Genomic DNA, 26,763 nt, shown 5'->3' on the forward strand with positions numbered 1-26,763 from the left:
GAGCAAGATGCATGCTTCATCAGGCTCACTTGAGCCCTTTGATCAAAAAAATTATGCTGTGACTTCTGATATTATCAGCATCTGCTTGCATTCAACACAAAATCACTTTGAATTAAAAATTAACGACTTGCTGCTTTGCTTTGACTGTGTGTTCTTGGCCCTCTCCACAGGGAACTCTAGAATATCAAGGGAGCAGAAGGAAGCCAAGAAAACTTGGGTAAATATCTGTCTTCTTAGTTCTAAGCAACTGTAAACAGAAGGGGTCCTTTGTGATATTACAGAAAATGCAAAACTTTCCAGAAGAGCTTCTAAAAATATGCAAATGGGGATATCACCACTATTATTGACACTGGAAACTACTTTTCACAGTAGCAGCTATATAAAACTTGAGTCTGTTCTGTCCAAAAAGGCTGAAATTGCCACCTAAAGGCAAATGTTATTTCTCATAATTATCCCAGGAAATTGTAGTTTCCTCCTAATTGCAGTCATAGCAGATTGTATAAAACTCTCTCACAGATGAGAGCATTCCACACAGTGCAAACAGGCCACTTCCCACATCACCCTACCCCTGGGCCTTAAAGATACACAGAGGAAAATTTCCCCCTGTGGTTAGACACAGGACACTAAGGAGTTTGTGGCCCATTTGATTGTTAGTATCTTGACCGAGAATACAGTGACATAGCTAACTGGTACTAATTTGAGAACTGGAGGAAGGCAGGGGGGAACTTTCTCATCTAGGAACCAAACAGGGACAGACAAGTAAATTGAGACAGAAAAGTTGTAATACGATCACAACCTCCAGACGCCACTAAATTCAGCCCTTTATCAGTCTGTGACCCAGAGGCAAAGGCTTGGTGGATCAGAGTCAGTTCCTGAGTTCTGGGTCACACTGAGGTACCCTAAGTTGTCCTTCCCTTCCGGGGGTGGGACCCAGCCCTGTTCCCAGTACTCATGCACTGTTAGCTGCCTGGGTGATGACTGCGGCATTTGTTTTCTCTTTTTCCTGAAAACTCTTTTCTTTGTTGCAGCCAAATCAAAGTGCTTGATGGGGAAGATGAGTATTATAAATCTTTGTCACCTGTGGACTCCGTTCCTGAGGAAGACAACGCAGCCTGCCCTTTCTTTTATTCCTCATCCTCAAAAGGAGCATCTTCTGCTCAGCACTGAGCTGTACTTCCTGCCCCTCCCCCCAAGTCTGCGGAGGGTAAGAACAATCATGGTCGTTGACTGATTGTCATTTCATAAGAAAGCACTGCAACGGGTCAGCTTCTATGGACACATGGTGCATGTCTGAGCCTTACTGAACAATTTTCATATTCCCAACCATTTTCTCATACCTCCATTGCCCTCCCCACATCTGCAGTGCAGCCTGAGTGGGGCAATTTTTCGTAGCTGTGGGACACTGAGCACATCTTCACTATAGCAGTAACCATCATTCATGGGAGTAACGAAGACCTCAACGTCTAGGGGGGTAACAGACAACCTTGCCATTAGCCAATCATGAATACTGACATTTATTTTTCCTGCTGTGTCCATCCATGCAAAATCTGCCCCTGTGAAAATCCAGGACTCTGTTTCTACCTCACCTCTCCCTGGCATCCACCTCCTTCCTGAGAGACCCTCCAGGCATCTCTCCAGAGTCAGGGTTCCACTGCTGAGTGCCCCCATCCTAAAGGAGTGCACTCAAGGTCTCCTAGGTCAGGATAATTTTTTGTGTTTAGGGGGCAAGCCTAAGTCTTTCTATAAGGCAGATGGACCCCTCTCTTGCTAATTATTATGCTGATAAAGCTTTTGCTTCTTTACTCTCATCACCTTAGCAGTAAATAGAAAGGAGTTAGAGGGACAGAAAATTTGGACCTGCCATAGTCCACGTCCTGTGGTTTAGTAACTTCCCAGTCTCTGGTTGGCCGCCTCCACTAGGCTGTGAGTGATTATAGAGGAAGGATCTTGTCTTGTCTATCTTTGTGGGCACAGAGCCTAGGGTAGTGCCTGGCACAGAGTGGACATCCAGTAATGCACTTAAATGAATGGAGGGACTTCACTTAGTTATACTAACGTATCTGACAAGAAAATTTCAATTCTGTTGTTACACATGATTAATCACTTTTCTTATACCATAAACTCTGATTTTTTTCACTCCAGTTTGGGCTAGTCCTATTATAATAATGTTATACCATATATTATAATACTCAATATGATTCAATACAGCAAACAGCTTTGGAGCAACTCCTCTATGCAAAACAATGTGTAAGATTGCTGTGTGAGGTAAAAAAAACAAAACAAAACAAAATAAAAAAAAAAAACCCTACAAGACCTTTTCTCTAGAACAGATGTTCTCAACATTTTTTTTTACTTTAAAATACTTGGCAGATAGTACAATGGGAGTTCCCAGATTTTTAGAAAAATTAACTGGAGGAAATAGAGAAAAATCGTTTTCAGAGTGATAAAGGGGAGAATTTTAATACCCACATTTTACGGAGATAAAATAATGAAAGGAGGCATTTAAAGATCTCAGAAATTTTTTTTACGAGGAAAAAATATAGGAAAAGTTAAATAGTTAAACTTAACTTTAAAAAAAAAAAAAATGAGCCTTGATTTTTTTTTCTCAGATGTTCACCCCAAAGAAATGTTTATAAGGTATGCAGACAGAGCAGAAGAAACACAAGTGAACTTTGTTGTTTAAAAAATATCTAGAATATGGGGCTCCTGGGTGGCTGAGTCAGTTAAGCATCTGACTTTGGCTCAGGACATGATCTCGTGGTTTGTGAGTTCAAGCCCCACATTGGGCTCTGTGCTGACAGCCCAGAGCCTGGAGCCTGCTTCAGATTCTGTGTCTCCCTCTCTCTCTCTCTCTCTCTGCCCCTCCCCCACTTGCACGCTCCTGCTCTCTCTCAAAAATGAATAAACGTTAGGGGCGCCTGGGTGGCTCAGTTGGTTAAGTGTCCGCCTTCAGCTCAGGTCATGATCTCACGGTCCGTGAGTTCAAGCCCCGTGTCGGGCTCTGCGCTGACAGCTCAGAGCCTGGAGCCTGCTTCGGATTCTGTGTCTCCCTCTCTCTCTGACCCTCCCCTGTTCATGCTCTCTCTGTCTCAAAAATAAATAAACATTAAAAAAAAATTTAATAAGAAATAAAAAAATGAATAAACGTTAAAAAATTTTAAATATCTAGAATATATAGATTTTAACATTATTCTAATATAAATATTTTTGTTTTGAAGTATAGTATAGGTACACAATATAGTGATTCAACACTTCTATGTATCGTGCAGTGCTTACCACTATAAACATAGTTACCATCTGTCACTATACAACCTTGTTATTGACTAAATTTACTGTACTTAAGTTTTCATCTGTGGTGATTTGTTATTTAAAACTGGAAGTCTGTTATCTCTCAATCCCCTTCAACTATTTCTCCCACCTCCCCACCCCACTCCCCTCTGGCAGCTACCAGTTTTTTTTCCTATATCAATGAGTCTGTTTCTGGGTTTTGTTTGTATGTTTATTTGTTCATTTGTTCATCTGTTTTGTTTCTTAGATTCCCCATGTAAGTGAAATCACACAGTATCTCTTTCTCTGACTTACTTTACATAGCATAATACCCCTCCAGGTCTATCCATGTTGTCACAAATAACAAGATCTCATCCCTTGTTATGGCTGAGTAATAGTCCATTGCATATATATACTACTTCTTTATCCATCTATCAACGACCGCTTAGGTTGCTTTCATATCTTAGCGATTGTAAATAATGCTGCAATAAACATAGGGGTGCCTAGATCTTTTGAATTAGTGTTTTCATTTTCTTTGGGTAAATACCCAGTAGTGGAATTACTGGATCATACGGTATTTTCTATTTTTAATTTTAAGGAACCTCCATACTTTTTCCCACAGCGTTTGCACCAGTTTATATTCCCAGCAACAGCACACAAGGATCCCCTTTGCTCCTCACCCTTGCCAACACTTGCTGTTTCTTTTATTTTTTTTTTTAATATTTATTTATTTTGAGAGAGAGAATGAGCTTGTGCCTGTGAACAGGGGAGGGGCAGAGCGAGAGGGAGAGAGAGAAAATCCCAAGCAGGATCCATGCTGTCAGCACGGCCTGACTCTGGGCTCGATCCCCTCCCCTGCTCTCTCTCTCTCAAAATAAATAAACAAAACAAACAAACAAACAAACAAGAAAACCAACTACACCATCTACAGATTGTTGATGTTATTCTTGGACTAGTCATAATGCCACAAACTCAAGAAGCAATTCTTAAATCAAGTATATGAGAAGGATTCAACCTGGAATCTCATAAAAGTCTTATGAGATTTTTCAAGGTAATATGCACATGACAAAACAAAACAAAAATCACATAGTCCAGAGGGTTGATAATGGAAAACATTATCTCCCTGTCCCTACCTTAGTCCCTCCCCGCAGAATCAACCATTTTTTTACTATTTCTAATTCTTCTAATGGTTTCCATCGTATCTATGGATAATTTACTTCTATCTTCTTTGGTTTATCATTATTGATAACATTTACTCTCTCCTTCTATGAAAGATGTGCATTTATTTCAGTTTTATCTCCCTTCTCTCTTACTTCTTCCAGTGATTGTAATTGTATATTTAAATTTTTGTTGATTACCTTTTAAACTTTATACAATTAAACATCTATTTTTATGTGTCATTGACTTTTGATAGTATCTCTGCGAGGATACCTGACGTGAAGAAAACCAACAGGCTGAAGGATATTGTCAAGACAAACAAAATAACTGACCCTGGACAAAATAGAAATCATTCTGGGAATAGAACAGTTTCACTTAACTGCACCTTTGGTGTTCATGCTCTGAGCTGCTGTTTTTACATTTTGGTTCATCTGAAGATATGCCTCCATCCACTTCCTTTAACTTTCTTTATGTTTAAATGTCATACAAATACAGAAAAGGGCACAAATCAGAAGACTCAATTCAGTCAGTTATCAGAAAGTGAGCATCTGTATAAACATCTGTGCATGCAGTGGACCATTGTCAGCACACTAGAAGTGTCCCTCTTGTCCCTTCCCAATCACCACCTTCCCAAAGACAAGCACTCTCATGACTCTGCTGGTAAATACCTCCTTGATTTTCTTTATAATTTTACCACTCATGTGCATTCCTAAACACTACAGTTAAATTTTGCCTCTTATAGTTAGGTTTTGGGAACTTATGTAGGTGGAATCATGTAGTAGGTAATCTTTTGGGTCTTGTTTCTTTTATTTAGTGTTATATTTGTGAGACTTATTTATGTTGTGTAATAGAAATGTAGTTCATTCCTTTTCATGACTATGTAGCATTCCAGTTTGTGAATATGGCATAACTGACTTAGCCATTCTGCTTTTGATAGACAAATATGAATTCTTTCCAATTTGGGGCTATTTTGGACATTGCCACTGTGAACATTGTTCCAGGTCTCTTAGTGTATATTTGCATGCATTTCTGTGGGCTATGCACCTAGGTTTATGATTGCAGAGTTCTAAAGTACACATAACTGCACTTCAGTAGGTAATACCAAACTGTTTTCCTAAGTGATTTTACCAATTTACAGTCATGCCTGTGACATAAGAGAACTTCCAGTTCTTGCTATTATCAGCCTTCTTTATATAGGCACTCTAATGGGTATCTATTAGAATCTCACTTTGATTTATACCTTACATATCTCTAATTGATAATGATAACTGAGCACATTTTTATGTGTTTAGTGCCCATTTTAAATACCTTCTGTTGTGATACACCCATTTTTAATTGGGTTAACTATATTTTTTATTTTTATTTGGAGAAATGTATTACATATAGTTAATTATATGTGTCGCAAGTATTTTCTCCACTAGATGCCTTGTCTTTGCATTCCCTTAAAATATCTTTTGATGAAAAATGTCTGTAATTTTAACATAGTACAACTTATCAATCTTTTCCTTGATTAGTACTTTTTAAAAGCATACTAAGAAATCTTGTCCGGCCCCAAAGTCATAGATATTTACCTTTAGGATCTTCTGGAGGCATTATTTCTTGCCTTTCATGTTTAGATCTTCTACCCAGCCAGAAGTGATTTTGTGTGAATGGTGTGCAGCAAGGGCCAATTTTCATATTTTCTCATAATGGAGATTCAACTGTTGTAGCCCCATTTAATGAAAAGGCCATCTTTTGCCTACTTCTCTAAAATACTACCATTTACATAAATCAGGTAATAATGGATCTATTTCCAGATTCTCTGTTCTGTTGATCAGATATCCTTGTCTTAAATCCTGTACCTTTATAATAGGCCTTGGTATATGACAAAGCAAGTCTTCCAACATGGTTTTTCTTCTCTAAGAGACCCTTGATTAGTCTGGGCTCTTTGCATATTATAGATTCAAATAGTCAACTTATGGGGGTGGGGGGGAAACTGTTCATATTTCTTTGGAATCATCTTGAGTCTATAAGTCAATTTGGAAGGAATGGTCATGCCTAGAATATTGAGTTTTCCAAACTATAAGCATGATATATCCTTCTGTTTATTTAGTTATTCCTTCTCTTCTCTCAATAATGATTTATGATTTTATGTGAGAAATCTTACACATAGTTTATTAGTTTTATCCCCATATACCATATATAATTTGATATTATTTAACACTTTTTAATTTTTATGTATTAACTATTTGTTGCCTGTTCTAGACTAAATTTTTATGTCCCCCCCCCCCCCCGGCAAATTCATGTTTAAATCTAATTCCCAACATGATAGTATTTGGTGGTGGGACCTTGGGGAGTGACTAAGTCATGTGAGTAGAGTCCTTATGAATGGGATCAGTGCCCTTTTAAAGAGACCCCAGAGACCTTGCTTTGCCTCTTCTACCACATGAGGACACAGTGAAAAGATGGCTGTCTGTTAACCAGCAAGTAGGTCCTCACCAGACACCAAATCTACTGGCACCTTGATATTGGACTTCCCATACCTCCAGAATTATGAGAGAGAAATTTATGTTAAGTCATATCTGTGGAATTCTGTTATAGCAGCCTGAACAGACTAAGATACTGCCATTATATTAAAATGCAGTTGATATTTTGTATTTGAGATCATCAACTTTGCTATGTCATTAATTCCAATAATCTGTAGATATTTTTGGATTTTCTGCATACACAATTATATCCTCTGTAAACTACTATAGACATGTTCTTCCTTTTTCATACTTCATACTTGTTTTTATACTTTGTTTTTTTCTTGACTTACTGTCTGTTTTATAATGCTTTTGCTGCATTATAAACCACCCCAAATTAAGCACATATTTTTTACAAGTCTGTGGGTTGGCTGAGTATTTATGCTGGTTTGAACTAGTCTTGCCAGTACTCATTTGTGCATCTGCACTTAGCTGCAGGTCAGCTAACCACTTTTGTTCGTGTTGACTGGGTTTCTCACATATCTAGGGCCACAGCAAGGACAGCTAGGCCAACTTAGTTCTACTCAACTTGGTCTCATCCTCTAATTTGTTATTATCCCCAATGGCAGTGCCAAAGTCTCTGAAAAAGATGGCTGGGGCAGGGTGAGGGGGGGCACGCTCTTGAGGCCCAGAACTGGCACATTGTCAATTTCACCATATTCTTTAAACCAAAACAAAATGTAGGACCAACCCCATTCAAGAGGGGCTTCAGAGTCCCATTACATTGCAAAGAATTACATACAAGAAACAATAAAGAATTCATGTCATTTTTGTTTTAATCAAAATGCCACACTGACCTGGCTGGGATTTCCAGTACAAGGTTGTTTAGGATGGCTAATAGTAGGCACTCTTGTCTTTTTTTATAGTCTCAAAGAGGAAAGCTTTCAGTGTTTGATCATTAATTGTAATATTTGCTGTTCCTTTCTGTTCTCTAGAGGGTTTTTTCCCTTATAAGTGGATGTTTGACTTTATCACATGCTTATGTTTTATACATGTAAATAATTCTATGATTTCACTCCTTTATTTTGTCAGTGTAGTGAGTTATGCTGATTTTCTAACATGAAACCAGCCTTGCATCCTTTCAGTACATACAACTCTATCATGTTGTATTATCCTTTTACTGCATTTTGTTGCATTTGATTTATTAATTTTTTGAAAATGTATATCTGTGCCCATAATGAAATTAACATATACATTCTTAATTCTCATAATATCCCTGCTTGCTTTTTTGTGGAAGAGTTTGTGTAAGAATGACATTAGTTCTTTCTTAAAATAGTTTTAATTCACTACAGGAGCTATTTGTGTCTGCAGTTTTTATGAGGGAAAGTTTTAATTATGGATTAAATTTCTTTAATAATTTATGACTACTCATATCTTCTGTTTCTTCCTGTGTCAGTTTTGTTAGGTTTTAGTTTTCTAGAAGTTTGTCTCTTTTTTCTGCATTTTCAAGTTTGGTTAGAATTGCTCAACATATCTCTTAAGATATTTTTAGTATTGTAGAATCTGTCATAAGATCTCCTTTTTCATTTGCAATAGTGATAATTTGTGTTTTCTTTTTTCTTGACTGTTCTTGCCAGGTCTGTCAATCAGTGTTTTAAAGGAAACAACCTTTGATTTTGTTCATTTTTTTCATTATCTATTTGTTTCCCACTTTACTAACTTTTGCTCTTAGGTATATTATGTTTTTTCTTTGATAAAATTGGCTGTTATTTTTTCTAATCTCTTGGTATTTTAAGCCTTGTTTTCTAATATATTGATTTAAGCTATAATTTTCCGTCTAAGTATGGAATTAGTAGCAAATTAAAGTGTTTTTACTATTATGCAGTTATGGTTTCTTTTTTGCTCATGAGATTTTCAGAAGTTTATTAATTTCTCAATATACAAAGATTATCTCCTATATTTTTGTTGAGTTCTACCTTAATTGTTCTTATGGCCAGAGAACAAATTCAGTATCATTTCAATGACTTTGATATTTATTGATACTTTATGACTCAGCATATGATTTCCATAATAAAACTTTATTAATAAATATTCCATATTTACTTAGAAAGAAGGTGTATTCTGCAGCCTCCTATATATGCACAATAGGTCCAGTTTGTTAATAGTCCTCTTTTCCATTCTTACTGAATTTTTTTACTGCTGTTTCTATCAGGTAAGAGAACTATGTAAAAAAATCTCCCACTATGATTGTGTACTTATCCATTTCTCCTTTTAGTTTTGGCAATTGTTTTCTCTATGTATATTAAGCCTATATCATTAGGTACATATACACACTTTTACCATTTTTTGGCTACCCAAGAAATTACAATATGCCTTCCTTGACTTAACCAAAATCTAGTATTACTTAATACTCTTACCCTATTCTTGAACAATTCAAGAATTCAAGGACCTTAAAACACTAACAATATTTCTATCTATATTATATATTCCTCCTTGATTATATTGCTTCTATTGTGGTATATTTCTAACTAGGCCAACATGGGGACTTGAACTCATGACTCCAAGATCAAGAGTCACATGCTCTACCGAATAAGCCAACCAGGTGCCCTATTGTGGTATATTTTAATTTCATATATATTTTAAAATTTTTTTTTTCAACGTTTATTTATTTTGGGACAGAGAGAGACAGAGCATGAACGGGGGAGGGGCAGAGAGAGAGGGAGACACAGAATCGGAAACAGACTCCAGGCTCTGAGCCATCAGCCCAGAGCCCGACGCGGGGCTCGAACTCACAGACCGCGAGATCGTGACCTGGCTGAAGTCGGACGCTTAACCGACTGCGCCACCCAGGCGCCCCTCATATATATTTTAAATCCCACGAGACATTATTATTGTTCTCATAGCTCTTCATTTCTTCCCACATCTCAGACCTTTATTCTGAGATCCATTTCCTTCTGCCTAAAGGGCACTTAGTATGTCCTTACTATGAGTTTGCTACTATAAGTTTTTGCTTAACTAAAAATGTCTATATTGCATCTTAATTTTTGAAGGATATTTTTGATGAGTGCAGAATTCTATATTGGCAGTTATTTTTTCTTAGAACTCTAAAGATAGCACTTCATTATCTTCTGGTTCTCATTGTATCTGTTGAAAAGACAACTGTAATTCAAATTGTTCTTCCTATGAAGGTAATTTGTCTTCTTCCCTTATTGCTTTTAAGGGTTTCTCTTTATTTGGTTTCTAGCAGTTTTAAATTATGTGGTTCTCATTTATGTTTTCTTATTCTCTTGGTTATTATTTATTGCATATTGGAAATTATACTTGTGACATTGCTTGTAAAGATAATTTGAGACCCAGAATAATATTCCCTTCTTCCATAAAACAGTAGCATTTTCTGTGGGCACAAATAAATCAGGACCACTTTAATCCAACTCTAGAGCCTATGATGGTTGGAAACTGACCGGAAATCCTTGTTAGAACAGTAGACATCTGGTTTATTATCTCCTAAAGTGGAGCTCTTTACCATCCCAAGTCAGGGTGTGTGTGTGGGGAGGTGGGCGGGGGGGGGGGGTGCGCGGGGAAGATAGGTGTTTAAGACTCCAACTTTTGTCCCCTTCGTTGCTCTTCATTGTTTAGCCTCACAGCCTCTTAGTTGCCTTTTCTGAAATTGGCAAATTCCTTCCAGAAGAAAAGTTGCCCCCAGTGCCAAGTTCTTCTCTCAGAATTTCTGTTTTCTTCTAGACCTTGGTTCATTATTTTTTCATTCTCTTGCTAGCTTTCCAGTGCCTTCAATTAGGTATTTTTAAATCTTGTCCTAATTTACTATTTCGCTCAAGGAGAGGACAGTTTGAACTACCTAGGCCTTTATTACTGGAAGCAAGGTGACTTCTATCCATTTTTCATCTTCCAGAAATATATTAAAATCTCTCTTCCTTTGATGATTCACTCTTCTATTCTTATCATTATCTTGAGTTTATTCTTCTTAGTTCTAATTTACTGCTGTTTAAATAAGATTTCAAGAGGGGCTCCTGGGTGGCTCAGTCAGTTGAACATATGACTCTTTGTTTCAGCTCAGATCATGATCTTGCAGTTTGTGGGATTGAGCCCCATGTCAGGCTCTGTGCTGACAGTGCAGGGCCTGCTTGGGATTCTCTCTAAATTAATTAATTAATTAACAAACTTTAAAAATAAATAAGTAAATGAGATCTCAGGAAACAGGAGATACAAATGTGTGTGTGCTGTATCTGCCATGCTGTAACCTATCCTGCTTAAAATCATTAAGTAAATAATTTACAAATATTAATATTTGAATTATTTTTCTTAAAACAACTTTACTGAGATATAGTTCACATACAATACAATTCACCATTTCCAAGTATACAACTCTGTATATTTGAACTGATTAATAATAAATTATTTGTTTCACACAATTAATCTCCAGATATCACTGCCTTAAGACATTGTTGAGCTAATGTAGGAGTTTACAATAGAGAAAGAGAGCTGTGACATATACATAGGTATTTATAGTAGGAAATGGCAGAGTAAGAGCAGAGAGGGAGCATAGAGAAATGAAGGAATGATTCATGAAGAAATCAGCATTTAACCTGAATCTTGAATGGTGGCTTGAGCAGAGATGGACAGAGGTAGAACGAGCTGCCATCCCATAAAGTAAAACACAAGGGCAGCTGCTAGTCTTGGTGTGAATTAGAAGGAAAAAAAAAGTCCCTCCCACCCCCATTCTAAGCACCCTTGTACACCTACAGCAACCAAGTGTAATGAAAGAGCCCAGTCCGACTGAAGCATCCGGAAAAATTCAGGTCCTCTTCTTGTTTGACTGGAGCATAGTAAGTAAATAAAAGGTACCACTGGAGAAGTTGATTGTGGAGGACTTTGAATACTGTGCTATGAAGTTTGTACTCTATTTACTGGGCAACCAGAAACCACTGGGGATTGTGTTCAGAGGAATGCCATGAACAGAGCTGGAATTTGCAAAGAGCTTGTTGGCAGTAGTGCAAAGGGAGAAGTGAGAGGCAAGGAAATCAGTCGGAAGGCTTATGTGGCAGTTCAGCAAAAGGTATTAAAGACCTAAGCTAGAATGATGGAAGGAGAATAAAAGTGGTGTGAAATTAACACATCCAGTAAAAATGTCCTTTGCAGATTGGGTAGTAAGGGCTGGGGAAGCAATGGGTGGAGGAAGGATAAACTAAAGATGATCCCATGCAGAAGAAATGAGTTGAAATCTGGAATTTATCTGCAGTTTATCAGCTGGGTGACTGAGACAGTCACTTTAGTTTCCTGTGGCAGCTGGCTAATTTCCCAGAAATTCAGTGGTTAAAGGAAGGAAAGAGGAGGAAATATAATTCAAGGGGGTTGCAGGATTGGCCAGATTTGTAGGCTGGAAACAGGCTGAAGAGAAGGATTAGGATTAAGGTTTACACTGTGGATGGGAGAAAGTGATTTTTTTATGTTAATGAAGTCAATGAGATTCAAAGTTATATAAAAAATCAGTATAGTAACTAGACCTCAGACACTTGTGAATCATTAAAACAGGTTTTTTTTTATTATTTATTTTTTTGAGGGATAGAGAGACAGCACAAGCAGGGGAGGGGCAGAGAGAGGGGGGAGACACAAAATCCAAAGTAGGCTCCAGGCTCTAAGCTGTCAGCACAGAGCCTGACACAGAGAAACATGAGATCATGACCTGAACCAAAGTCAGACACAACCGACTAAGCCACCCAGATGCCCCTAAAACAGTTTTTAAAAGGTGTTTTGCTGAAATCTGCGTTTATTGGTTTTCCACACTGCCAGTGTTCATTTGTGAGATTTCATAAGGTATTTATTGCCAGTTCCCTGATCACAGTTAAAATAACCTTCAAGAGAAAGGGATCGTTATGTCATATATACTATTTTATAGATATTTCAAAGTTCAGAGACTATCTCTAAAATAAATTTTTGGAGATTCCTTTTTTTAAAGTTACCTATGGTATTTCTTTTCTATGTAGCTATTATTGAATTACATTAGTCTTCATCCTAAGTCAAATTTGTATGAAGTAGAAATTTTGGAGAGATGTCGAGATATCTCCTCTCAAGTATTTTATTTGTATTCATGACTCACAATACCGCATCCAGTCACACCGAGTGGTTTGAATCATGGGCTGGTTATTGATCGGGTTACTTGGTTAAATGACTAACCTGGTCATCAGTTCAGACTATGTCTATGTGTAAACACCAGTTTGGCAGTTTAACGGAAGTACCCAGACAAATCATGTTTTCAGTATACTCAAGATACAAGGAAGAGAAGGAGTTTGTGCGTTGACACATGACATACGTGAACCAGTGACAACCTATGAATAAAATGAGGAGTTGGGGAGGGTCTATGCTTATTTAGTTAGTTGGGTACCCACTTACATGACCTCTAGTATTTACTGTTCTCCAAACCAACCCCTTGGTCAGTGACAGCAAAGAATGCTAGCCTTTGAGTCACACAGAATGTTTTCTTCATTCACACTCACTTGTGGTTTTACTGGGCCATGTATCATTCAAAACAAAAGGAGAGGGAAAAAAAAATCAAGCCAACAACACAAGTCTTATTGCCACTCACATTACGATGTTAAAATCAAAGAAAATATTTCTGCCAATTAACCATCCCCTTGATAACTTTGGATGGTTGGCTGTTACTTGCCAGATTGATCTGGGGACGTAAAAATGACATGTCACTGCTCTGTACACCTGAAGGTTCTATTTTAGAACAATAAGAAGACTTAGAAAATACCAGGCCAACCCCACTCTTTTTACAGATGATGGAGCAGACAACCAGTGACTTATCCAGGGGTCACACTGAGTGAATAACAGAGTAAAAACAGAGTAAAATCTAGGTTAATTTATTCTACATTCTGGATTCTCTGTACCAGACTATCAGGCTTCCCGTAATGTCCTATGATCTAGGACCAGCTTCACTTATACACAGGTTGAGTGGTTCTAAGCAGACAACTTGCTTAGAAAGAAGCGTTCTTCTTTCCAAAAATATTTCCCTAATTCTCCCGACATGTAAGATGTTGCTACCAGGCCTAGTGCCTTCCAAGAACTCTACGGATGTTTACAGAGATAATCCGAAAGCCATTATTGAAATAAAAATATTTAATACATTTATTTGATGCAACTTCACTAGCATTCTCCCATGTGGTCTTCACACCAGCTATGCTAAGTAGGTAAAAAGCATAAATGGGAAGTTCAGAAAGGTCACGCTATCTGGCGGCTGTCAGAGAGCTAGTAGGGAGGAGCAGTATGCAAATCCAGCTGTGGCGGAGTCCAGCAGGCTCTTTCCAGGAGTCAAACAGTCCTTTAAGGAATGCTGATGGTTAACTGACAGTCTGTCTGGGGTCAGAGTAACCAAACTGAAGTTTAATATAGACTATGCTGATGCCTTCATTGAATTTTTGTTGGAGAATAACATAACTGACATGCACTGAGTGGTTATTATATGCCAAGCCCTGTGCTTGACCCCTCTTGCTCCATTTAACCTTCACACTAACCTATCAGATATATATTATCATCATTATACCATTTTCACAGGAAAGTGAGGTGTGTAAAGTTTCAGTGACGTGCCCAAGACCCTGCAGTTTGGTGGCACCAGCACGTGAGCCCAGGCAGTTTGGCTCCAGAGTGTCATTTAATCCCTATTCCATGCTGCCATGTAACACCTGCAACCTCAGTACGAGGCCCGCAGAGAGGGTCAAGTGGTGACTCTGTCAAGAAAGTTGAATAGAAGGGCACCTGGGTGGCTCAGTTGGTTAAGCGTCTGACTCTTGATTTCAGCTCAGGTCATGATCTCACAGTTTGGTTCGTGAGTCTGAGCCCCATGTCAGGCTCCGTGCTGACAATGCAGAGTCTGCTTGGAAATCTCTCTCTCCCCTCCCTCTCTCTGCCCTTCCCCACTTGCTTACATGCTCTCTCAAAAATAAATACATAAACTTAAAAAAAAATCGTCAGAAGAGAAAGTTGAATAGATTACCAAAGACTCGATTGAAGCCAAGTTGAGAAGAAACTTGAAGCTTTCAGACAACGATTGGTTTTTATAGGAAGTTAGTGGAGGTCTTGAAGCACTGTGGAATAGCCTTGATGGGGATTTGCAGAGATATTCCTGATATCTTGGTGAAAGTTAACAAGGCAACGGGAAAAATGGTGGTGAGCTTTCTATTTGGAGACCAACCTGAGCCATCTTTCATCCTAAAGAAGGCAAAAAAATATAGTCACAATTTACACTTTTTTTTGTAATTGGTTTCTCAAATGAGCTAACTTCTGAGAGCTGGTCCTGAAACAGTGAACCAGGAAAAATAAGTTTGTTGGAGACTGAGAGGCAATAAAAAATCTGGGGCATGTTGTGCAAAGGCAGCTATAGGCACAGAGCACCAAGAGTGCCCATGGGCAAAGGGAAGCTGAGAGGGTAAAGGGAAATAGGAAAACTCCGCTGACTCTCAATTCTGGCTGTGGTTCTGACTCTAAAAAGTCTTATTGGAGCACAGACACAGCCATTCGTTTACATATAGTCCATGGCTGCTCCCACACCACAATGGCAGGCCTGCAAAGCCTAAACTATTACTACCTTGCCCTTTACAGAAGTTTGCCAACCCCTGCTCTAGACCTGTTACCCAAAGAACTGGAGGGAAAACTTTTTTTACCACTTTCCAGCCATTCTTGGGGGACACCAAATAGGTTTGGCCTCATGAAAACTCCTTGGACAAGAAGCCCAGCAATATGGTTCTATTGCCTTTTTCTTTTTTAGGTTGCATGATTATACTATACTATATAAATGGAACTATAGAATATAAGCCCATGATGTAATCCTATCTGATGAACTGTGTATTGATCAACAACTGTGGGAAGAAGGAAGGCAGCATGGAGTACTTAACAGATCACCAAGAACTCTTCAAAAAAGAAAGGAGAAAGCATGGTTGAAGGGGCTGGAAAGAGAAAAAGCAGAGAGAATCCTCTCAAAGCTGTAGTTTCCTCACCTATCAAGTGAGGGCATTGGGCTTCTCCATGGGGCCTCTGAGGACCCTCAATCATTAGCTTCTTTGGCTTTTCCTGAACCATCACAAAATCCCAAGACTTTATGCCCTGAAATCTAGCATCCTGCATCAACTCCCATTCAGTATGCCAGGTCTCTCCAGTCACTCATTACCATTCTAACATTTTTAGTTTCTTTTTTTTTTTTTTTCAACGTTTATTTATTTTTGGGACAGAGAGAGACAGAGCATGAATGGGGGAGGGGCAGAGAGAGAGGGAGACACAGAATCGGAAACAGGCTCCAGGCTCTGAGCCATCAGCCCAGAGCCTGATGCGGGGCTCGAACTCATGGACCGCGAGATCATGACCTGGCTGAAGTCGGACGCTCAACCGACTGCGCCACCCAGGCGCCCCTAACATTTTTAGTTTCTATATGTGTAATATGTCTGAGTGATTTAACAACTTTTAATTATTAGCAAATCTATATCTTTTCACCAATATTTATATATAAGCTTAATATAACAAGAAACTAATGTTTTCTGAGCACCGAAAGATCCCAAAGTTCTATAAAACCTCATCAGTATATTCTTTTATTTTATTTTTAATTTTTTTTAATGTTGATTTATTTTTGAGAGAGAGAGCCAGAGCATGAGTGGGGGAGGGGATGAGAGGGAGACAGAGACACAGAATCCAAAGCAGGCTCCAGGCTCGGAGCTGTCAGCACAGAACCCGACACGGGGCTCAGCTCACAAGGCTCGAACCCACAAGCTGTAAGATCGTGACCTGAGCCAAAATCGGACACTTAACCAACTGAGCCACCCAGGTGCCCCTAGCAGTATATTCTTAACAACTAACTGCAGGCTAAGCCATCCATTTTGGGTCAGGAGTGGCTAATAATTGTACATGCAACTGTGTAGCTATAGGTTCTTGACAATCATAGCAAATAATCATATGACCAAATAGCAGCTCAACTGAGATTTAAAAGTTGCTATGGCTCTCTGAAGAGATGTAATAGAAATTAACTGTGTATCTCTTATGTCTATATCATAGAGCCAAGAAATAGGGCTTGGGTTTATTTTTAAAATATATTCATGTATTCAGCAAATATGTATTAAATGACTACTCTGTGCCAGGAATTAAATTCACACCCCCAACTATGCAACTGTACTATACATGAAACCCTTACATTATTTTGCGTTTCTTTTATTTCCACGTTCCTGTTAAAAATAAGCCACACTGAGCAAGTTCTGTGATTTTTCTGCTCAATGCAGAGCTGTCCACTTGAGATCTTCACACAAAGATCACAGAGGGGAAAATCCCTTCCTGCAAGGACATCAGAGGTGTTACTCGTCTCGTAATGGCTTTAGCTTCAGGGGGTCAGAATGTCACATCATATTTAAACAATACTTCAGTAATGGTGTTCACTTTTCTCATCCCATTGATAAGCGGAAAGGAAGCTGGCATGTTTAGCTTCAGGATATGTGTGAAAAAAGCCCTGAGAATGAGAGAAACGGATGAGGGGGGGCACAGAAACCTAGTTGTTCCCTTTACCTGCAGAGAACAGAGAGAGAAGGGAGAGCCGCTTTTCCTTCTTCAGAAATAAAAGAGAGATCAGAGGAGGCTCTAGGGGCCTAACCCAACCCAGGAGAAGTCAGAATAACGAGTGCTAAACCAGTGCTTCTCCAGCTGCCTCTGGCTGGGCTGGGAGTATCAGAGCCACCTAGGGAGCTTGCTAAAGATGCCCTTTTCCTGGGCCCACCCAGACCTAGGTGAGCAGAACCTTTGGAGGTCGGGTGAGGGGAAATCTGTACCCTGAGTGACTCCCATGCACAAAAAAGTATGAGAACCTTTGTTGCAAATCTTGATAGATTGAATTAATTTACAAGTCCTTAACTTTGAATGAAATGAAACATTGTTTTAAACCAGTGTGGAAGGTATTAGAGTGGAGTTTATTAAAACTCAAGTCCTTAAGATGCCATCTTGAGTGACAAAAATTAACCTAGGACCGGGTGTCCGACTTGCCTTCTTCTGCCCTCCTCATTCCAAACTCCCTCCCGCTCTCCCCACTCCTCCATCCTCCTGTTCTTCCTTTCTTTCCATGGTTTAGGCCTTAGAACTAAAAACTAACTGCAGCAGCAGCCACACAAAGACTAAAGGTCAGATTCAGAGCAGGAGTAGGCTTTTCTAACTTAAGGTTGACGAAATGTCTCTGAAAAGAAATGTCTCTGCCTTGCAGAGAAGGCAAAACATGTGCATTTCTGTTGTAGACACTTTTTCACTTTTTAATATATATTACCTTCAGTCTGTAACAATTAACAAGACTGGAAAGTTTATCCCTGAAATAGGAACTTTCTTCGAAAGTATATCAGAAGCTCAACTTCTTAATAATTATCACAACAATGTGTGCTATTATCACACTACTATGAGAATGGGATTGTCCCCAGTCTCTCTAACACATTCTTGTGCTGTCTAAGCAGATTGACACCCAGTGGTCCCTTCCATCCTCATTCTGCTCGCAGAAGCCTTTTGCTCCATTGGCAACTCTCCCATCCATAGCCAGGTCCTCTCTCTACCTTCCCAACTTACCTATTGTCCCTGCACTCCTTCTACACACTCTGCCTGCTTTTAGAAAGAGAGATGCCCTCCAATTTCATGCCATCTATAGGAGACAGCACCCAAATCAGATGTTCAATGTAAACACAGCTCCCTCTGGCCAACGCCTTTCTTGTTCCTCTCTCTGCCCCCCACCCCGTTTAAGTTCACAGTTTTAATCCTAGGCCCTTTAGTTTTCTCCGAATACTGTCCTTTCCATACATTATTGAAAACATTTCCCAAATGAAACAGAGCTTCCTTTGGGGACATTAGGTTAAACAAAAGGCATTTAATGAGAAAGTCATTTCATATCACTCTTTAAGTACAAGTACCACCTGGACTTTGAAGAAAGAGAGCAGTTGGCCTCACAATATTGTCTTATGGGGGTAACCAAGTCAGGTTTTAAATTACACCAAAATAAGGAAGAAGGATGAGTGAGAGAGCAGTATGAGAATGTGTGTTTAATCCTCAAGAACAGTCTTTCCTATGTCCCTCCTGACTATATGGAAAATACATGTGGGTGTTAAGGTGCTTTTTACATATGTACATTGTAATGGTAAAGTGAGAAAAGAAAATGGAAACTATGCAGGAACTAATTCAGCACAAGCTATTGGTTAATAGCTGAGAGAAGAAAAACACTAGGGAGAACTTTAAATCAGACCATGTGAGAAGGCCATCTGTAACTTAATATTTTAATTCGTGCCCCCCCCAAAAAAACATCTATATGAAAAAATAATAAAATGTAAATAGAAAACTTTTCCTACTGAAGAGTGAAATTGCTTTCCAAATAGTCAGAAAGGGAGAGGAGGGAGAACACTTAAACATGTTATATTACTGTCTAGTAAATCCATTCTCATTTATCCATACTAATGAAGTGTTAAAACAAAAAAAAGAAACAACAAGCTCAAAATGGAGTCACTTGTGCTAAACCCCATGCCAGCAAACCAAGACTTAATACCTAACCTAACTGCAGTTTCAGCCTCCCCCAGGAATATAATCTTAACCAGTCAATCTGGAATTACCAGGTCAGCACTAGTGAGGTAATCTGCCTAATAGACCCCAGCCTTCCTCCAAAGGAAGGTGACTTTGCCTGAAATAATCCATTCTTTGCTAGAATAACTCTCTTGCCCCACCTCCTTCTGCCTATAAAAGTCTTCCATTTTGTACAGCTCCCTGGAGCTCCTTTCTTTTTCTTTCTTGTTTTTTTTTGTTTAAGATTTTTTATTTTTTAAGTAATCTCTACACCCAATGTGGGGTTCAAGATATTAAGAGTTGCACATTCCACTGATTGCACCAGTCAAGCACGCTACGAGCTCCTTTCTATCTGCTAGATGGTATACTGCCTGACTCATGAATTGTTGAATAAAGCCAATTAGATCTTCACATTTGCTCAGCTGAATTTTGTTTAACAGAAGGAAAATAGGACATCAGCTAAAATAGCATTAGTGTTAGATTTTGTAATATATTTTGAATTACTCATTTTAACAGGGATGGGTGGGCACCTGGGTGGCTCATCAGTTAAGCGTCCAACTTCGGTTCAGGTCATGATCTCATGGTTCGTGAGTTCAAGCCCCGTGTCAGGCTCTGTGCTGACAGCTCAGAGCCTGGAGCCTGCTTGGGATTCTGTGTCTCCTTCTCTCGCTGCCCTTCCCCCACTCACACATGCGTGCACACGTGTGCGGGCACTCTCTCTCTCTCTCTCTCTCTCTCAAAAGCAAATAAACATTAAAAAAATTTTTTTTAACAGGGATGGGTGTTCTGAGAATTTACCAGAATCCAAACTAAATATTCATTTAATCAGGAAACATTTAGCATATTCTTACTATGCGTAGAACATGCAAAAAAGTGCCATGGGTATGGCAAAGACTCAGCCTTACGACTTAGCTTAGAACACTCTTCCACATTTATATAACATGTGTCCCAAAATGAATTTCATATATTATTCATTCAGTGTATTCGTCCATTCATTCTTGTATTCATCCATTCAGTGAATCTTGATCAAACACTTCCTGTGTGCCAAGCACTGTTCTAGGCCTTGGGATGCACCAATAAGCCAATAGATAGAAACAGACAAAAAGCATGCTCACTTTGGCAGCATGTACACTAAAACTAAAACAATACACAGAAAATTGGTGTGGTCCCTGCACAAGGATGACACGCAAATTTGTAAAACATCCCATGTTAAAAAACAAAACAAAAACAGACAAAAAGCTCTGCCCCTTTGCTCCCACGGAGCTTTATTTAGGTTGAGGGACAGCCAATAAGCAAGCAGCACAATAAATAAGTCAACTACATAGTGTGTCTGGAGTGACCAAACATTCTGGTGGTTTGTTCAAGATAGTCTCAGATTATATATATTGTTCTGTCCCCACCCCATTCCAGTTAACGCTCCCTTTCACCTTCAAAAGTGTTCCATTTGGCCAATAAATTGGTCACTCTAAGTATGTTTGAAGATGATACATGGAGAATGGGGAGAGCAGAGAATGGATTGCAGGTTAACAAGGTGGTCAGGGTGGGTCCTATGGAACCAGGAACATTTGAGCTAAGATTTGAACAGTATGAGAGTTGGTCAAGAGCATATGATTTTAAAAGTCTGTATCCTTATTATAAAACATTGAACTAATATACTTTTTCATGCTTTTCTTCAGCCTATATAAGCTTTTATTTATTTATTTTTTTAACATTTATTTATTTTTGAGACAGAGAGAGACAGAGCATGAACAGGGGAGGGGCAGAGAGAGAGGGAGACACAGAATCTGAAGCAGTCTCCAGGCTCTGAGTGGTCAGCACAGAGCCCAGCCTATATACGCTTTTAAAACATAAAATGGTGTTATATTGCTCGTAGTATATGGCATCTTTGAATCACTAACTTATCCTGGCCAGTTCCACGTCAGCATATACACACAGTAGTCCACTGTGTACTCATACTGCTTTCCCACTGCTGAAAGACTCTCCATCTACATTGATTCTGCTCTAGTGAAAGAAGGGAGTGGCAGATTTGGGGGAGGGACCGAGAAAAGGAGGCCAGGGATTAAGCCTTTCTTGGTAATCAAATCTATGCTAAGTCTCCATGCTTCTTGCAGGCTACAGCAAGTTTCTAGAGTAAAAATATACAGAGATAGCAAGGGTAACCACAAAGCAAGCAAAGCAGATTAGGAATGCTTTAAGAATATTTCTCCAAAATGTAGAAATTGATCGTCTCAACAGAAGGAAAATCAGTTAGTGAATTCAGTTGAGAGATTTCATTGAAATAATATGAAAGCACTTGGTTCAGTTCCCTTCTTCACTGGGGTCCATTCCTTTCCCCCTGCAAATGGGAAAGAGGGGGGTAGGTGTCACTGATGAGAAGGGTTAATTTCAATTTTTTTCTCCTCCTTCCTGACCCCACCCCACCCCCATCTGAAGACTGGAGCCATCCTGATGACACAACAAGCTAAGGGTATCTATTCTTAGGGATAAAAGCCTGGGAACGAGGTCATGATTTATGATAGAAACACTTCTCCCTGACCAGCATATTGTAAGCTCCAGTTGATCAAGTTATGTCATTACAAGTTAAGTGGGCAATTAATTTCTTTGAGAGATACTAATTTGACAATGACAGTACGTTTTATGTACAATCTGTCACCAGGCACTAGTTTGGTAAAGAGGCCATATCACTAAGGCATGTATAGAACTAGACTCGGAATATTATAGCAATTGATTCTTCTCTTTGATGATTTATTATTACTGTAAAAGCATATAGGCTGGTACTTGGTGTTCAGGACTTTAAAACAATCAGATTGAAAAGTGAAAAAATAATCCATCATATGAACATTGTAGTGTATTATACAGATGTAGTCATCATCTGGCTTTTTCCAAATAATATAAATGTGGGGGCACCTGGGTGGCTCAGTCAGTTAAGGGTCCACCTTAGGCTCAGGTCATGATCTCACCGTTAGTGAGTTCGAAACCCGTGTTAGGCTCTGTGCTGATAGCTCAGAGCCTGGATCCTGCTTCAAGTTCTGTGTCTCCCTCTCTCTCTGCCACTCCTCTATTCATGCTTTCTCTCTCTGTGTCCTTCTCTCTCTCTCTCACTCAAAAATAAACATTAAAAAACAAAAACCAAATAGTTTCAGCGTGTTCCCCAAGTCTCAGGAGGACAGAGGTCCAAGGCTGGAGCCCTCTATTTGTCAGCCTTGTGTTTGGGGTAGGTAGACACAGACCAATATATAACTCATAGAAAGAGGAGGGGAAAGCATTTAACAAATAGGATAAATCCTTGTTAAATTAAATTTTTCTAATTTAGAGTATATAGGACTTTCCGTGGTTCAAATAAAATTCCCTCTGAATTGTCAGTCTTAATTCATGAATAAGAAGAATCTGACTAACTTTAGTAGCTTTTCCAAATTAAGAGTTCAGGGAAATACGACGTGCACTCAGAGCGTGAGTGCAGCAAGCAATTCATTCTCATAAAGCAGTGTGCTTGTAGTTTGTAATAGAAGTCTGCCATGAACTACAGTGCTTTCAGTAATGACTTCGTTTGCTTACTAGAGTCTGTTTTATATCAGATGGTACTTTATGTTGAATAAAGTATGCTTTTCTTGAAAATTTCTATAATTTAGGCCTCATACCAGCCAGACTGTCTACAGTGCACACATACCCCATTCTAAACTAATGAAATTTGCCGGCACAAGCACCATCATACAAAGCAATGTAAAATAACACGAGTGTGTTAGCGTGTAGATCGCAAACTAAAACCACGTGGGAAATTTTGGGAAAAAACAGAATCGGTGTCTGTCCCTAATTCCTCATAGTAAATGTCCTTCCCTTTGAACCTTTCTCTGTCATTAGACAAGAAGAGAAAGATCAGGTGAAAGTGACGAGAAATAAGAACAGACAAAGCTAGGATGAAAAAAAAAGTTTGCCAACCACCTGCCAGATGGGAAAATCCTTACAGTTCATGAGCATCTGAATTGCCCAAGGTTTTTTACAGAGAAACATACATTCTACATCGAAGATAAATTGCCCGAGTCTCAGACTCACAAAATCTCTAAGATCCACCTAATGCTCTAAAAAAAAAAAAAAAAAAAAAAAAAAAGTAGGAATACATACATCTCTATTTTTACTTCATAATCTGAGCTAGAGAAGATTTACTGCAGCATTATTATCCAGGCCTCATTACCTCATAGTTAATTAGCTAACATTTGTAAAGTGCTTTGAAGATGAAAAGCATCATATAAATGCTAAGAATTATTAACTAATATGAGAGGAAAATCATAAAATAGATACATTGTTAACATTAATTTGTATTTTATCTTTTCTTATTATCTACTCCCTCGCATTTGACATTTGGGGCTGAACTATGTATAAAGGCTGAGGGAGTTGCCCGGTTTGTTACAGCTCTGAACCACAGTATTAAACCAGCTCCAAATGAATACTTGCCAAAACATGAGTGCTCAAGTAAAAATAAGTTAACTGTCCAGAGAGACCCCCGCTTATACTAAAGAGTTAACTAGTTAAACAATCCGTCCCCTCCAGCAGTTAAAAGGAAAGGTGTATTAATTCAGAAGCAATGAATAAACATTTCTGCTTTATTCAAAACAATGCAAAATGTACGAATGAACAGTAAGATCTGCCAGACCGTTTTGTGGGAAACATATGATTCTACTTTGCGCCCAGGCTGCAGTCGCAGAGACTGCTGCTGAATAGCTTAGGACGGTATATTATGTGGTGTTGACTGTTCCCTACATGTTGCTGTCATCAAAGCGAGTTCAACTTTTCTTGAGGCTACAGTTCCACTCCCTGTCATCTCACCTCCTCCTTCCCCAATTCTCGGTGGACAGAAGGACAGACAGAAGCAAACCTGCCTTAGGAAGTCTTTGGCAGCCTGCCAGGGCCTCATCAACAAGGAAGAAAGAGATAGCGTCAAATATTCTTAAAATATGTTGTACCATGAAAGCTTTCAGTAAAACAGGAAATAATAGATCAAGTACATTCAAAGTATTTGCAAACTGTTTAATTGGGTAAAGGCAAGTCAAACTCTTCTCATCACAGCAACGACATTATCGTAAAGCCCTCTTCAGTGATACTAAAGTTAATCCCAAATCCTGTTACAGGAAACTCATCCTTATTAAAGTAACATTAAGTGCTCCTTTTTTATTGATCTTCCCCTTCAGCTTAATGATAGAAACTTACTGATGTTTTAATAATAACCTCACAGGCTTTATCTATCTCATTTTACTTTGCCTTGGTACTAAAAGATGCGGTGGAAACTAACTTAGCATAAACATTTTGCAGACGTCTTTAAAGGACAGGGGGAGGTTAAGAAAAAAAAGATTCAATTGAGCTGAGTGTTAACAAAGATGGCTGAAAAACTAAAAGATAAAAGGGAGGCTCCAGTGTGAACATCAAAGAATTGTTAATGACAAGAAATACCATTAGGGTTAGCATCTCTTTTGTTTCAACCCTTTCACACCTGCAATGTGTCCTGAGCTAAGCCTTTGTTCCAAAATCTGAATTACCTCCATTAGCATTTATAGAAAAATGGTTGCAAAACAACGGAAACATACTTTTGGCTCTATCCTTTTGCTTGAAAAGTCAGAAATTAGTTAGGGATCTGTGGGTTTCCTCCTAGTTGCTGGGTGTAACTATACAAGACTATAGAGGTGTAAGGTAATGGGTTGCAAATAAGCTTGCTTGAAATGTGAGAATAGCTTTGTACCTAAAAAAGAGAGGTAATAGAAACAACATGGAGAGGCTACATAAGCAGCTCAGGCATTAGCAATAGCAAAATCAGAGCGTGAAATTCAGATTAGCCCTCCCCAGGCTGTGAGAGGAAGGGGGTATTGCAAGACTTGGCATGGCTAAAGGTGTAACCTGTTTTATTTGGCCCCTGAAAAATTTTAACAGATGGTGGGACCAGCTGTCTTTTTCAGCCATTTAATAAACTCTTCGGTGGTAACAGTTTGGAAAGTGGGGGTTTTTCGTTTTAGGCCAGAGGAGAAAATAAAGAAATCTGTCCCAAATTGTCTTTGCCAAGTAGTAAAGCCTGGAAACCTTCTGAAAAGTTAAAGGGGAAAAATCTAATCAACTGTATTATCATCATCGTATCTTTTAAGGGGACAGCAACAAAAACAAATTCCTCTCTGCCAAATTAGATGACTAACTACTGGCGAAGTGTATTTAGTATCGGTGCCTTGTCTGTGATTGTGTCCTTATCTGGGATTTTAATTTTGATGCTTCAAAAAGGGATGCCTGGTTATCGTGTTTAAGGCTCATTGACAAATTAGCAGCACTTTAAGGCACCTATCCACAGCTACAAAAAGAAGCAAACTAAACATTTATTGGAAGTTAGTACACATAGACAGTAAATACTTTGTCATCATGAATGAAGGAGCAAATTCCTTCCAACTTACATAATTAGTCTAAAATGGCATACAACCCTCCTAATCATGTCATGTAAATTACAGAGCCCAGCTCGAGACCTTGGGGAATGGGGGGAAAATGTTCATGTCAAGTTATTTTCAGGATAAGACTTAAGATGATTCTGCTTTTGTGCCTAAAATATTTTGTAAAATTGGCATTTTCCCTGCCAGTTAGTTACACAGCAACTCTCATTTAGGAGAGAGAGTGCTTATTTACAAAACTTCTCCCCTGATTGGCCACAAACACAACCCTTTTTACAAATTTCAGCGATTCCCAGCTGAGCAACAGCCATTTCCATTTGACAAAGCTTTATTCTGTCCACAGGCCTATTATAGGTCCTAGAGTGTTTGTCTTAAACAAACAAATTAAACAATAAAATATAAACTCTTTTTAAATTAGGAGACATTAGGGACACCTGTTTAGATGCCTAAAGCAGATGCAGTTCTCATTATATTTAGTTAATTTTGCTTAGCTTCAGCTTGGTTGTTTTGGGGACTGCTTGCTGGTGATGTGTATCTTCTAAACAGAAAAGTATAGGTGATGGGGAAAGTAATAATAAGTCATTCTGCTTGGAATAAGTTAGCTCAGTCATCCAGAATAAGTCCAGTTATCAAGCTAGTCCCCAAAATTAAGAGTGCCACTTCTAATTTCCCAATTGCCATAATTTGTGAAATGCCTCAGATAAATTATACTTCGTTTGGGGTTTGCGGGTACTTCCTCTAGACTGTAACACCAGACCACCATTCATTCAACACATTTTTAATGAGCACCTACTATGGGCCACACACTGTGCCAGGAACTGTAGATACTGAGGTGCACAAGATAGACCAGATCCAGTGCTCTGAGAGATTGTATAACCTCACAACTTCTTCACTGTATAAAAGGAAAAATG

General features: G+C 38.8%; 1 protein-coding gene and 1 non-coding gene across 3 annotated transcripts in view; both read left to right on the forward strand.

Annotated features, from left to right (window-relative positions):
* MYO3B (myosin IIIB) overlaps positions 1-2,526 on the forward strand; it is a 388,605-nt gene extending 386,079 nt beyond the window's left edge. For both annotated transcript variants that reach the window (XM_032594437.1, XM_032594436.1), the window contains 2 exons: positions 171-217; positions 1,029-2,526. In XM_032594437.1, the coding sequence (XP_032450328.1) occupies positions 171-217; positions 1,029-1,167 (186 nt within the window). In that variant the 3' untranslated portion in view covers positions 1,168-2,526. The remainder of the gene's footprint in view (positions 1-170; positions 218-1,028) is intronic.
* Positions 2,527-20,546: 18,020 nt separating this feature from the next.
* LOC115522574 lies at positions 20,547-20,653 on the forward strand. The gene has a single exon (XR_003971472.1). It is a non-coding gene; the product is annotated as a U6 spliceosomal RNA (small nuclear RNA).
* Positions 20,654-26,763: the final 6,110 nt, after the last annotated feature.

Source organism: Lynx canadensis, chromosome C1 (genome assembly GCF_007474595.2).
Source record: "Lynx canadensis isolate LIC74 chromosome C1, mLynCan4.pri.v2, whole genome shotgun sequence".
Lineage (NCBI taxonomy): Eukaryota > Metazoa > Chordata > Mammalia > Carnivora > Felidae > Lynx > Lynx canadensis.